The sequence below is a fragment of the Lepus europaeus genome, chromosome 11, assembly GCF_033115175.1.
Source record: "Lepus europaeus isolate LE1 chromosome 11, mLepTim1.pri, whole genome shotgun sequence".
In the NCBI taxonomy this organism is placed as follows: domain Eukaryota; kingdom Metazoa; phylum Chordata; class Mammalia; order Lagomorpha; family Leporidae; genus Lepus; species Lepus europaeus.
The window spans coordinates 35,851,834-35,866,390 of NC_084837.1; the positions used below are offsets into that span (position 1 = coordinate 35,851,834).

General features: G+C 44.0%; 1 protein-coding gene across 5 annotated transcripts in view; it reads right to left on the bottom strand.

Moving 5' to 3' along the window:
• The window catches only part of MIA2 (MIA SH3 domain ER export factor 2), a 121,736-nt gene extending 119,920 nt beyond the window's left edge, over nucleotides 1–1,816 (bottom strand). For all 5 annotated transcript variants that reach the window (XM_062205230.1, XM_062205229.1, XM_062205226.1 and 2 more), the window contains exon 1: nucleotides 1,505–1,816. In XM_062205230.1, coding sequence (XP_062061214.1) covers nucleotides 1,505–1,619 — 115 coding nt within the window. In that variant the 5' untranslated portion in view covers nucleotides 1,620–1,816. The remainder of the gene's footprint in view (nucleotides 1–1,504) is intronic.
• Nucleotides 1,817–14,557: the final 12,741 nt, after the last annotated feature.

The following is a 14,557-nucleotide window of genomic DNA, read 5'->3' on the forward strand; positions in this document are numbered from 1 at the left end:
GGTGGGAAGTGGAGCAGCCAGTACTCAAACTGGTGCCCACATGGGATGCCGTCTCAGGGGGAGTCTTAACCTGTGATACCACGATAACACCCTACCTCCACTTCTGATTTAGAGTCCCACTAATGCACACCCTGGGAGGCAGCAGATGATGGCTCAAGTACTTGGATCTCTCTACCACTCACATAGGAGATCTGGATAGAGTTCCTGGTTCCCAGCTTCTTCCTGGTGCAGCCCTAGCTGTTGTGGGCATTAGGGAATGAATCAGCAGATAAAAGATCTCTCTCTCTCTCTCTCTGTTGCTCTGTCTTTCAAGTAAATAAAAATAAGTAAATAAACTTTAAAAAATAAGATAATTATAAATGAATCACATATGCTAGATTCAGCCTTTCAGCACAGAAAGTAATAAACATATTATATTTACTATTATAGTAACATTTGTAAGAGAAAACATTTTGATTAAGTCTTCCAATTAAAGTTAAAATAACATTATAAATTCATATAAATTTAAATATATTCTTTTCATATTCTGTACCTAGCCATAAGGATATTAAAATGAAGCTATAATGTTAAGAGGGAAAGAAAGATTACTATTATAAACATCATCCAGTAAACATCTCTCTACATTAAATTGTATATCCAACAGTTTAAGGAATATGCTTACTTATTAAAATGTTACTTGTAAATTATTCATGCTTATCCTAATAATATTTTGTAGTTTTATTTTGCATGTTGCAGATTAGGAAGAACTCTTATAATGGAAAGACAGAATTTAAAGTAATTCCAATATGTTGTGATATAATTTATTTTGTACCACAATGCTAATAATAGAAAATCAAACAAGTTCTTAAAAAAAGAATTGAAATTAGTTTCTCTTTATAATTGGTAAGTTTAATATTCAATGATAAAAATAAAATTATATCTATACCCTGAGTGATTTTAGTATTTTTACATAATAAATGAACACAAAAATGATTAACAGTTTGTAAATTTAGACAGAATAAATTGTAATGGTTTGAAATAAAAACATTTTTTTAGAAAACTCATGAGAGTCAGAAAGTTTTGACCATGAAATAGAAACTAAAAGTAGAAGGGCTTCATAAAGAACTATTAAATTCAATAAAAATTTTCAAATAAATAATATATGCTACTTTTACTATAAAAAAGGAACTATCAAATGGTCTTATATCTTTTTATATGAATCAATTATGGTTATCTTCTAGAAGTAGTAAGAGAGCTAATGGTTTTTTTTGAGATAGGGATTAACATCATCATGACTTTTGATATGTTTCAATATAAAGCTGATTTTGCCTACACTTGTGTATTTATGTTAAATATCAATACAAAATTCTTAGCTTTCAGAATTTTTAAAATACCAAGCTATACTTTATAATTCAAGCATTTCTCAATGATAATAATGCTCATCTTTTTCACACTTGTCTACAATAACATTTTATGTGATTTCAGAGCCTGAATTTAAGAGAAGTGGGAAAAAAAGGAAACTTACTTTCACATTCCAGGTCACCACATTTTTTAAGGTTTGCCAGCAGTTTTGTGCCCTCCAGACACTTTGTCAGAGAAACAACCAAAAGAAGGATTCTGTGAACTCCAAGTTCCGCCATGCTAAAACACGCAGCCAGGAATTCCAAGCGAGGTTCAATCAATAGTTTAAGTTGTAGACAAGCCAGCCAAACAGGAAATGTCCTACTCTCTTCACTAAATATAAGAAAAAGAGTTTGGTTGTTTGTTTTATTTTAATCCCTTGATAACTACATTGTTCCATCGCTGTGTAGGCTTAACTGCAGGGACAAACACTCTCTGTTCTCAATCTGCAGTGTCAGGTATCGAAATAATACATAAGAGTTTAATAATTAACAGGGATTTTTAGTTGGACTAATGTCTTATAGAGGCAGCTCACGTAAAACTGTCTCACTTAAAGGCAACTTGCGTTCAACAGGACAGTTGTTAAACATGCCTCCAAAAAGAGGTAGTTAATCTCTATTGTAGTTTTCAGCTTAGTCAGTCAACAAGTACAAATGGAATATTTGCTAGTTTCATATACCAGCTTCAATGGAGAAAGTAAAAAATTGTCTGTAAAAATAGTAATAATTTATGTTAAAAGTGCGGTTTTAAAAATTATTTGGAGGGGCTGGTGCCGTGGTTCACTTGGCTAATCCTCGGCCTGCAGCGCCGGCATTCCATATGGGCACTGGGTTCTAGTCCTGGTTGCTCCTTTTCCAGTCCAGCTCTCTGCTGCGGCCCAGGAGGGCAGTGGAGGATGGCCCAAGTGCTTGGGCCCTGCACCCGCATGGGAGACCAGGAGGTAGTGCCTGCCTCCTGACTTTGGATCGGTGCAGCACCGGCTGTAGCGGCCACTTAGGAGGTGAACCAACGAAAGGAAGACCTTTTTCTCTGTCTGTCTCTCACTGTCTAACTCTACCTGCCAAAATAAAAAAAAAATTATTTGGGGACCGACACTGCGACATAGTAGTGGGATAAGGCCACTGCCTGCAATACAGGCACCCCATATGAGCATTGGTTCAAGTCCCAGCTGTTCCACTTCCGATCCAGTTCTCTGTTATGACCTGGGAAAGCTGTGGAAAATGGCCCAAGTCCTTGGACCCCTGCACCCATGTGGGAGACCTGGAGGAAGCTCCTGGCTCCTGGCTTTGAATCTGCCTAGCTCCAGCCATTACGGCCATCTGTGGAGAAGAACGAGCAGATGGAAGACCGATTCTCTCTCTCTCTCCCTCTGCCTCTCTGTAAATATGCCTTTCAAGTAAATAAATAAATCTTAAAAAAGAAATAATTTGAGGGGTCAGCACTGTGGCACAGCTAGTTAAGCTGTCTGCAGCACCAGCATCCCATATGGGCACTGATTCCAGTTCTGGCTGCTCCACTTCTGATCCAGCTCCCTGCTAATGGCCTGGGAATAGCATCAGAGAACGACCCAAGTGCTTCGGCCCCTGCACCCACATGGGAGACCTGGATGAAGCTCCTAGCTCCCTGCTTTGGCCTGGCCCAGCCCTGGCTATTACAGCCATTTGGGGCAGTCAACAAACAGATGGAAGATCTCTCTATGTTTCTGCCTCTCCCTCTCTCTCTCTGTAACTCCAACTTTCAAATACATAAATAAATCCTTAGAAGTGGGGGAGGGGGGAGAAGAAGAAAACTACTTGAAAAACAATTCCACTTTCACAGTTTAAAGTGTCATTAGCAACTTAAAACATACTGTAGTTAGCTTTTCAAGGTCGGCTGCACGGCTGGAAGTCACAGTGGTGCCAAACCAGGTGACGGTCCCCAGGCCTTTAATGATTAGAGTAGCTGGTGCAAACACATCACCTGGGGATGCTGAGTACAAGGAGCTTTGTGATGACATTTCTTTTAAAAGCTGCAGTCTCAGTCTCAGTTTTTGAGGCTGACAAGGGACCTGCTGGCAGCTGCTTGGGACCCAGAGCCACAGCGGAACATCTTTTGCCTGTGTCTGTAGTGTGTGGCGAACCTGAACTGCTCTGCCTGAGGTTATCTCCAGTGATGTCACATGGGATGGACACAGCCCTGCCTCTGCCAACTGACCGGCTCTCAAAAGAGAATGATTTGAAGAGCTCCGTGGGCTTCATCTTCAAAAGTAGCCAAGGACTTTGAATGACTGAGATTTTTCCAGAAAACTTTTGGCAGTTAATGAAATCAGAGTCTAACTAAATGCATTCAAAACTCCAGTTTAGGTCCTGTGGGTATAATCTCATGTGACAGCAGGACTGCAAGGATGGCAAATTGAAATTAAGTGACGTAGTGACATACGTACATATACTCTGTTGGGAGAGGCTAGGGGGAAACAGATGCATAGCCTCTAAGAGCATTTCTCAGAGGATTTCCTATGTAGTGTGCATGTCCTCGATTTAAATGTTGAAGCACAAATAAAAGTGTGGTGTTCAAGTTGACTCACTAGCCTAGTGGATTTCAGGTTAAGAACCACAGTGAGGATATTTTATGACCCAATAAACAAATCCTTAGGAGTCTCACAAAAATAATATGTAAACTCAATTACCCAGAGCACAAGCTGATGTTTTTTTGTTTTCTTAGTTTACTCACTCAGTTGGTTTTATGTCTCAATACCAGGTTTTGGGACATAAAATACCTGGTGTTGGGACATAAAATTGGGTTTTATGTTTGCTACCCACAAACATCACTTTAGCGCTTCAAATCTAATAAAGGATTGGTCAAAGTAAAAAAAAAATAGTTAAGAATAATAGTTAAAACATAGTAAATGAGCTGGCATTGTGACATAGCCGGTAAAGCAGCTACCTGCGATGCCTGCATCCCATAGGGATGCCAGTTTGAGTCCTGGCTGCTCCACTTACAATCCAGCTCCCTGCTGATGCATCTGGGAAAGTAGCTGAAGATGGCCCAAGTGCTTGGACCCCTGCCCCCACGTGGAAAACCCATAAGAAGTTCCTGGCTCCTGGCTTCAGACCAGCCCAGCTATGGCCATTGCAGCCATTTGGGGAGTGAACTAGCAGATGGAAGATCTCTCTGTCTTTCTCCCTCTCTCTCTGTAACTGCCTTTCAAATAAACAAATCTTTTTTTTTTCAAATAAACAAATCTTAAAAACAAACAAAAAAACATAGTAAGCAGTTACTGTATTCCAGATCCTATCTTAAACATACTATCTCATTTCACTTTCACATGCACTCTCTGAGATAGGTAACATTATCATGCCCATTTTTGCTTACGAGGAAACTGAGGCACATAGAGATGTCACAGAGTGAAGAAATTTAAACCTAGGTACCATAACACCTTATACTAATAACCACTGTGCTGTACCACAAGGATAAGGTCGCTTGCCACAGAAAAATACCTACTTTATAGGTACTATTCTAGACGCAGCAGGTAGAGTATTACTGCATGTATTTAAAATTGCATGGGGCCAGCACTGTAGTGCAGTGGGTTAAAGCCGGTTTGAGTCCCAGCTGCTCTGCTTCTGATCCAGCTCTCTGCTGTGGCCTGGGAAAGTAGTACATGATGGCCCACATCCTTGGGCCCCTTGCACCCGTGTGGGAGACCTGGAAGAAGCTCCTGGCTTCCGATCAGTCCAACTTTGGCCATTTCGGGCATTTGGGGAGTGAATCAGCAGATAGAAGACTCTCTCTCTCTCTCTCTCTCTTTCTCCTTCTCTCTGTAACTCTGTCTTTCAAACAAATAAGATAAATCTTTTGGGGCCGGTGCTGTAGTGTAGCAGGTAAAGCCGCAGCCTGCAGTGCCAGCATCCCATACGGGTGCTGGTTCCAGTCCCAGCTGCTCCACTTCCGATTCAGCTCTCTGCTGTGGCCTGGGAAAGCAGTATACAATGGCCCAAGGCCTTGGACCCCTGCACCAGTTTGGGAGACCTTGAAGAAGTTCCTGGCTCCTGGCTTTGGATTGGCTCAGCTCCGGCCATTGCAACCATTTGGGAAGTAAACCAGCAGATGGAAGACCTCTCTCTGCCTCTGCTCTGCCTCTCTGTAATTCTGCCTTTCAGATAAATAAATCTTTAAAAAAAAATAAAAAATCTTTTTAAAAAACTGCACGCATATTTCTATCAAACAAAATACATGGAGATCTGGCTTCAGATCAGATCAGCTCAGCTCTGGCTGTTACGGCCATTTGGGGAGTGAACCAGCAGGTAGAAGACCTCTTTCTTAATACATGGAGAAAGGAAGAAGTGTCTGAAAAACTGTTGCCCCATTCATTGGGAGTATATAGTATGATTCCAAGAAGTATTCACTTTCTCCTTATTTTTCTATATTGTTTGGCTTTCTTCACCAAAAAAAAAAAATCAGTGCACATGTATCATTTTAAAATAACAAAAAAGCTATGAAAATCAAATTGTTTTAATGTTACTGTTGCTTTAACAGAATCAAAACCTGGTATTGGGAATTGTTCAGTAAAACACTTGATCTTCTGCACCTGCGTGGGAGACCTGGCAGAGGCTCCTGGCTCCCAGCTCCTGGCTTCAGATCAGCTCAGCTCTGGCTGTTATGGCCATTTGGGGAGTGAACCAGCAGGTAGAGGACCTCTTTCTCTGTCTCCCTCTCTTTGTCTGTAACTCTACCTCTTAAGTAAATAAATCCTTTAAAAAATTAATAAATAAATCAATAAATAAAACTGGATTTTTAGAGACCACAACTATCCAGTTTCAATCTTGGGGAAATATTTTCCCAAGCTCTTCTTTGTTGTATCTTTTCACTTTGCACAGCCTCTGTGCGTGGGGCAATGCCCTCAGGGTAGAACCCAGCTCTTACACTACACCACACTCCCCTCTAGTGCCTGACACAAATAAGACAAACACCCAGCACCCGAACGTGTTAAAGTGAAGGACTTCTGATTTCAAGGCCCTAAAGAGGGAAGTGATTTGTTTGCTTGTTTCTCAAAAACAATGACCAATAGGAAGCCTACTCTCCCAGAGCTAAGGTTTTCACATCTTCTGTCTTAAGAATCTGATAGATCATGCATTTGAGGGTCAATTTGGCTTGCTACAGAGCACTGCTCATTCGTACACATACATACACAAAAAGATGTAGGTGAGTTTCTTAAATGCCTTCAATATCTATAAATTATGCTCTGAATGATATTTACAAAATAACTCTGAAACATTTATTTATTTGAGGAGCCAGCGTGTGGCATAGCTGGTTAAGCTGCTGCTTGCAATACCCACATCCTATATCAGAGCACTGCTTCAAGTCCCAGCTGCTCCAATTCCCATCCAGCTCCCTGGTAAGATGGCGGCCCAAGTACTTGGGCCCCTGCCACTCATATGGGAGACCCAGGTGAGAGAGAGAGAAAGTGAGCTTAACTCACTGCACCACAATGCCGGCCCTGTCAAAGTCCTTTTGAGAAGGATCAGTTCTTGAGCTTCAAATTTTGATACATAATTTCTATTATAAATCTAATGTGAAATCGAGAATAGTTAGTAATTAAAGTTCTTTATTCTTGCTTTGTATTCCATATTAAAGTTATATGGCTACATTCAAAACTATGTTAATTATGGTGTAAGTTAAGAGCAGTAAGAACCCATGAAAATTTAAATTTGTTTACTGATTGGCCTGAAGGAGATTTAACTGGAGGAAATTTCTTACCTAGGATGCCAGCCTGGAGAGATTTTCTCTGACTAAAAATGCTCCCCCATTCTTGCTACTTAGTGTGCTCAGATGATCTCATTTGTGCTAAAAATCGTTATTTATTTATATATACATATATTTTAAAAGATTGATTTACTTGAGTTACACAGAGAAGGAGAGGCAGAGAGAGAGAGAAAGAGAGAGAGGTCTTCCACCTGCTGGTTCACTCCCCAAATGGCTGCAACGGCCAGAGCTGAGCCACTCCAAAGCCAGGAGCCAGGAGCTTCTTCCGGGTCTCCCACACGGGTGCAGGGGCCCAAGGACTTGGGCCATCTTCTACTGCTTTCCCAGGCCATAGCAGAGTGCTTGATTAGAAGTGGAGCAGCTGGGACTCGAACCGGCACCCATATGGGATGCCAGCACTCTGGTGGCGGCTTTACCCACTGCATTACAGAGCCAGCCCTCATTATTTATTTATTTTAACAACATATCTGAAAATGTGGTAGCTGTCTCTAAGATGAACAGGTAGTACATGAAAGGGACAGAGCACTCAGTTAAAAGAAACCAGGGGTGATTTTTACAGTCATCTTAACTTAGCTGTTATCTAACTGCTGGTACATTTTTCAACTTACATGTGCCAAGATTCAAATATAACAAATGGTAACAACTCAGCCATGAATACTGATTTGGAAACAAACCACACAAGAGGTCAGAGTACCTACAGCACAAAGCTGAAGAATGAATCATCAAAGCTGCGCGTAGTCAACATCTCACAGATAAGATCACATGTCAGCTCCTTCTATGAGAACATGAAGACATAAACATGAACGCTGCACTTCTGCTTGGTAAGGTTATTTCTGATGCTATATCTTCTCAGATTCCCTAAAGTAAGACCGTGTTTCCTTCAACCATTTTCCTGCTACTCTGGTAATTTATAAGATAGAGGAATGTACCAAGAAATTACTTGTGATAAACAGAATTGATTAAGCTAGGGAGTTTTCCCAGGGAGGAGGCATGAGAACAAAGTCTTTGGAAATAGTTCTCCATGGTAGACAGGTGTGCACTGACAGCTAAGGCCCAGAAGAGACCGAGAATCAAACCAGTGTGGGAGCCATGGGGGTGACACCTCACATCTCCACCTCAAGGCAGGACTTGCTGCTGACAGGGAGCCCGTGTAGCAGAAAGCCTCTCCCAGGTGTATCAGGTTCTTTTTTTCTTTTTTGATTTATTTGTTAACTTGAAAAGCAGAGTTATGGTGGGGGAGGAGGGGAGAGGGGGAGAGGAGAGAGACAAGAGGGAGAGAGAAGCCGGCGCCGCGGCTCAGTAGGCTAATCCTCCGCCTTGCAGCGCCGGCACACAGGGTTCTAGTCCCGGTCGGGGCACCGATCCTGTCCCAGTTGCCTCTCTTCCAGGCCAGCTCTCTGCTATGGCCCGGGAAGGCAGTGGAGGATGGCCCAAGTGCTTGGGCCCTGCACCCCATGGAAGACCAGGATAAGCACCTGGCTCCTGCCATCGGAACAGCGGCGGCCATTGGAGGGTGAACCAACGGCAAAAAGGAAGACCTTTCTCTCTGTCTCCCTCTACTGTCCACTCTGCCTGTCCAAAAAAAAAAAAAAAAAAAAAGGAAGAGAGAGAGAGAGACATCTTCCATCTGCTGGTTCCCTCCCCAAATGGCCACAACTGCCAGAGCTGGGCCTGTGTGAAGCCAGGAGCCAGAGCTTCTTTCAGATCTCCCAAGTGGGTGCAGGGGCCCAAGCACTTGGGCCATCTTCAGCTGCTTTCCCAGGCACATTAGCTGAGAGCTTGACTGGAAGTGGGACTGGAACTGGCACTGCAGGCAGCAGCTTTACTTGTTACACCACAGCTCCGCCCCCATGTGTTAGGTTCTGCCTCTGCTGCAAAGAGCTGCCTTACACAAGATCACCTGCTGCCGGGTAATACGCTTAACTCTGGAGAGTAAGCAACAAGGCAGTACCATGGCAGGATCATTTCTTCCTAATGTGGGTAACCTGGACACCATTTCTCATTCAGAGCCTGCTGTTGGGTTGACTGAAGCTTTGTAGAGGCTGCATCACAGTTGACTTCCCCTCACCCAGCCCTGCTGTCTCCTCTCATGAGTGTTAATTACTTGAACCCCAAACTCCATTCTAACATCTACTCCTAGGAGAGCCAACTTCAGAAGCTCTAATACATGCACGTGCTGGTATCATTTGTGCTAGTCACTCTGTGGCTCTTCTCAAATTTGTCAGAAAAGCCACACTGTCATTCTGCTTGCTTTTTCTCTGTCTATATTAGGTCACAGTTCTACCAGGAAACAGCACATTCAGTTCCGGGGGAGGGTGGGGGGTAGCACTCGTCACTGCTTGAGGAGAGAATTCAATGAAAGGACCGTTTGCATAACTGTGAGCAGAATTAGGGACGAAACATCTCGGCACAGGAAGAAATGGTGGCCACTGCAGGGAAAGAACACCAGCAGAGGGCTCTCTAACAGAACTTGAAGCTTTCAATAAAGAATCTCAGTCAAGGGAACCTCACAGGGCACTGGTTGTGGCATAGCAGGTAACGCTGCTGCCTGTGATGCTAGCATCCCATATGAGCGCTGGTTCGAATCCCGGGTGCTCCACTTCCGATCTAGCCCATTGCTACTGTGCTGGGGAAAGCAGCTGAGATGGCCCAAGTGCTTGGACCCCTGCACCCACGTGGTAGGACCCACCTGGAGCTCCTGGCTTTGGCCTGGCCCAACTCTGACTGTTGCAGCCATTTGGGTAGTGAACCAGCAGATGGAAGACATTCATTCTCTCTCTCTCTCTCTCTCTCTCTCTCTCTCCCCCTCCCTCCCTCCTCACTCTGTAACTCTGCCTTTCAAATAAATAAAATAAATCTCTTTTTTTTTGACAGGCAGAGTTAGAAGACAGAGAGAAAGGTCTTCCTTCCGTTGTTTCACCACCCCCTCAAATGGCTGCTACAGCCAGAGCTGCGCCGATCCGAAGCCTGGAGCCAAGTGCTTCCTCCTGGTCTCCCATGCGGGTGCAGTGGTCCAAGCACCTGGGCCACCCTCCACCACCTTCCTGGGCCACAGCAAGAGCTGGACTGGAAGAGGAACAGCCAGGACTAGTACCCAGCACCCATATGGGATGCCGGCACCGCAGGCAGAATTAACCAAGTGAGCCACGGCGCCAGCCCCATAAAATAAATCTTTAAAAAGAAAAAACAAAAACCTCACTCTGTTCCCACCTTCTGATCTGATGGTGCCTGCCATCAGTGCACCCAGCCAGGTGCTAGCAAGTCAGGAAAACTTTTGAAGCAGTCCCAGAGGTCTGTGTTCCAAGACACAGAGCAAAGTGGCAAAGAGTGAAGAGTGGATTGGGAAGCATAAACACAAATCATCTCACACACTGCCATTAGTCCTTTACCATGTATTTTTAAATAATAGTATGCAATATCCTTTACATTTGAGAATGACACTGCTGATTCAGGGAACCAGTTGATGAGTCCTGTCAAGTGAGTTTATAAGCACCAACTTTTAACCAATGAGCTAACTACTTCAAATGCAAGCCTCATATTTCAGGATAAGTATTTGCTAAATGAACACAAAGCATCAGGCACTTAGCAACTGAAGATACAGAAGTGAACAGGGACAGGCACTGTGGCATAGAGGGTAAAGCCACCGGCTGGGTGCCAGTATTCCACATGGGTGTCAGCTTGAGTCCTGGCTGCTCTACTTCTGTTCCAGCTCCCTCTAATGATCCTGGAAAAGCAGCAGAAGATGGCCCAAGTGTTGGGCCCCTGCACCCACGTGGGAAACCCAGAAGAAGCTCCTGGCTCCTGGCTTCAGCCTGGCCCAGCCCTAGCCATTGTGGCATTTTGGGGACTGAACCAGCAGATGGAAGATCTCTCTCTCTCTCTCTCTCTCTCTCTCTCTCTCTCTGTATGTGTGTGTGTGTGTGTCTGTGTCTATCTCTCTCTAACTCTGCCTTTCAAATAAATAAATAAATATTTAAAATAAATAAATTTTTTAAAAAAGAAGTGCACAGGACAAAGTCCCTGCTGCCATGGACCTTGCATGCTAATGAAGGAGACAGAGAAGAACAAGCAAATAAATGAACAATATAAATCCAAGAGGTGATAAGTTATTGCAGAGAAAAATGTCTACTTGATCAGAGGAGTGACCCTTGAGGGCTCAGGTCTGAAGCCAGCTCCTCCAAAGCCTGATTCTTCTGGCTGTGCGGAACGTGTCAGTTCCATGGTCCTGGCATGGATCTTGTGACATAGAACTTGCAATGGTGGCACTGACACTGTGGCACATTAGGTTAATCCTCCACCTGCGGTGCCAGCATCCCATATGGGCACCAGTTCTGGTCCTGGCTGCTCCTCTTCTGATCCAGCTCTCTGCTATGGCCTGGGAAAACAGTATAAGATGGCCCAAGTATAAGATGGCACCTGCATGGGAGGCCTGGAGGAAGCTCCTGGCTCCTGGCTTCAGATAGGCACAGCTCAGGCCATTGTGGCCCTTTGTGGAGTGAACCAGCAGATGGAAGACCTCTAGGTCTCTCTGCCTCTCACTGTCTGTAACTCTACCTCTCAAATAAATAAATAATAATAATAATGGAAGAGAAAGAAAGGAAGGAAGGAAGGAAGGAAGGAAGGAAGGAAGGAAGGAAGGAAGGACAGGCAATGGACTTGCAAAAACCTGCTTCAGCATGGGATTTTTTCAGATAATTCATCCTTTTACTACTTCTTCAGTTTTCATCATTATAGTGGTTCATCCACCATTCACTTAAAAAAAAACACTATTTATTTATTTGAGAGGCAGAGTCAGAGAGTTTTTCTGTCCACTAGTTCACTCCCCAAATGGCCGCAATGGCTGGAGCTGAGATGATCCAAAGCCAGGAGCCAGGCGCTTCTAACTGGTGTCCCAAATGGGTGCAGGGGTCCAAGCACTTGGGCCATTCTCCACTGCGTTTCCATGCCATCAGCAGGGAGCTGGATTGGAAGAGGAGCAGTCGGAACTCGAACTGGTGCCCATATGGAATACCAGCATTGCAGGTGGAGGCTTAACCTACTATGCCACAGTGCCAGCCCCCATCCCATTCACTTTTTTAAAAAATTTATTCATTTTATTTGTAAGACAGAGTTACAAAGAGGCAGGAGCAGAGAGAGAGAGAATGAGTGAGAGAGAGAGAGAAAGAGGTCTTCCATCTGCTGGTTGACTCCCCAGGTGGCCAAAATGGCTGGGGCTGTGCCAATCTGAAACCAGGAGCCAGGAGGTTCTAACAGATCTTCCCCATGGGTGCAGGGGCCCAAGCACTTGGACCATCTTCTGCTGCTTTCCCAGGCCATAGCAGGGAGCTAGGCCAGAAGAGGAGAAGTTGGGACTCGAACCGACGCCCATATGGGATGCTGGCACTGCAGGCGGCTGCTTTACCCATTACGCCACAGCGCCGGCCTCCCCATTCACTTTTGAGACAATGTCTGCCATCTGCTCACATCTAAATGCTGTGTGGTTTGTCAGTCTTTGTTGTCAGAGTTCCATTAAAACAAACAAACAAACAAAAAAACTAGCTCAAACTTGCCAAAAAAAAAAAATGTCTATTTAAATAAGGTTGTCAGGGAAGGCACCTCTGCAGATGGAGGAGTGGGGACACAGAACATTCTGTGCCGGGTGAAGACATAATGAGGAGATCATCCATCATTACCTGAAGTTTCATTACCACAGATTTTCAGTCACAACAAAGGAGGCTTATGGGTACACTCCAGTATATCAGGAACAATACCTTAAAGAGCCTGTGTATATTCAAGAAACACTAAAGCATGTGGGGACTTAATAGGAGATACAGCAGGGAAGCAAACAGTAGCCCAGTCACGCAGACTGTGGGCTGTGGCAGTATGGAGTGTGTTTATTTCTAAGTGCAATAGGAAGCCACAGAAAGTTTTAAGGAGGTCAGGGATTTAATATGTGTGTGTGTGTTTATCATGTAACTTCACTATTTGCTAACCCATGCTTATTCTTCACGTATCATAGTTGGAATCACCTAATAAAAGTATCACTCAACTTTTCAGAGCGGCAGCTGTTCAGCCTAATGGTGAAAACTCTATTTGATTCGTCCGTATCCCACATTGGGGTACTTGTGTTCAAGTCTCAGCTCTACTCCCAATTCCAGTTTCCTGCAAACGGCTGTTTGGGCAGTGAACCAGAGAAGGAAGACCTCTCTCTCTGTCTCTCCCTCTCTTTTTTTTTTTTTTTTTTTTTTTTGGTAACTCTGCCTTTTAAATAAGTAAATCGTAAAAAAATAAAGAAGAATCTCATTCTGCTCGCAACTTCTGATCTCCTGGTGGTGCCTGCCATCAGGAAACTGTTGATTTCCTTGGCTCTCAGCTTTGATCTAGCCCAGCTTCCGTTGCTGTGGGTGTTTGGAGAGTGAGCCAGCATATGAGTACTCTCTTTGTATCTCTCTGCCTCTCAAATAAACAAAACAAATAGTTTTTAAAATAAATTTTTACTGAAAAAATACATTTTTACTGCAGAAATGAAAAAGTAAACTAATTTCAAGAACAATCATGCCTCAGACTAAGTGAAATTCAGTATTCAGCTATGTAGCTCAACTACTCTTTCTTACTTCATAACGAAATCCAAGAGGGACCGGCATGGAGCAGCAGGTTAAGCTGCCTCCTGCAAGGCTGGCATCTCATATCAGAGTGTCATTAAATAGTGACATATATGTAATTAATATGGATTGATTATCTTACTTAACAAATAACTTCTGAGCGCCTGCTATGCACCAGGCATTGTGCTTAATCATGGAACACATAGGAGGAAAAAAGTAGGCAATATCCTGTCCCCAGAGAATTTATAATCTATGAAGGAAGACAAATAAGACTAAGTTAAAGACCACGAAGGAGGGCCGGCGCCACGGCTCAATAGGCTAATCCTCTGCCTTGCGGCCTAGCTCTGGCCGTTTCAGCCACTGTGGGAGTGAACGGAGGATGAAAGACTTCTCTCTCTCTCTCTGCCTCTGCCTCTCTGTAACTCTTCCTTTCAAATAAATAAATAAATAAATCTTAAAAAAAAAAAAGTGCTTAAGAATCAAAATGTCAGGGCCAGCACTGTGGCGGTTGCCTCTCTTCCAGGCCAGCTCTCTGTGGGAGTGCAGTGGAGGATGGCCCAAGTCCTTGGGCCCTGCACCCGCATGGGAGACCAGGAGAAGCACATGGCTCCCGCCTTCGGATCAGTGCGTCGCGCCAGCCGAAGCTCGCCGGCCGCGGCGGCCATTGGAGGGTGAACCAACGGCAAAGGAAGACCTTTCTCTCTGTCTCTCTCTCTCACTGTCCCCTCTGCCTGTCAAAACAAAAAACAAAAAAACATGAAGGAGATATTCAGGATGCATGATTGGTGATTTGTTCTGAAGCAAGAGAGGGAAAAGTTGAGGATAACCCACCTTCCCAGTTGGACTGTGACTGCAGT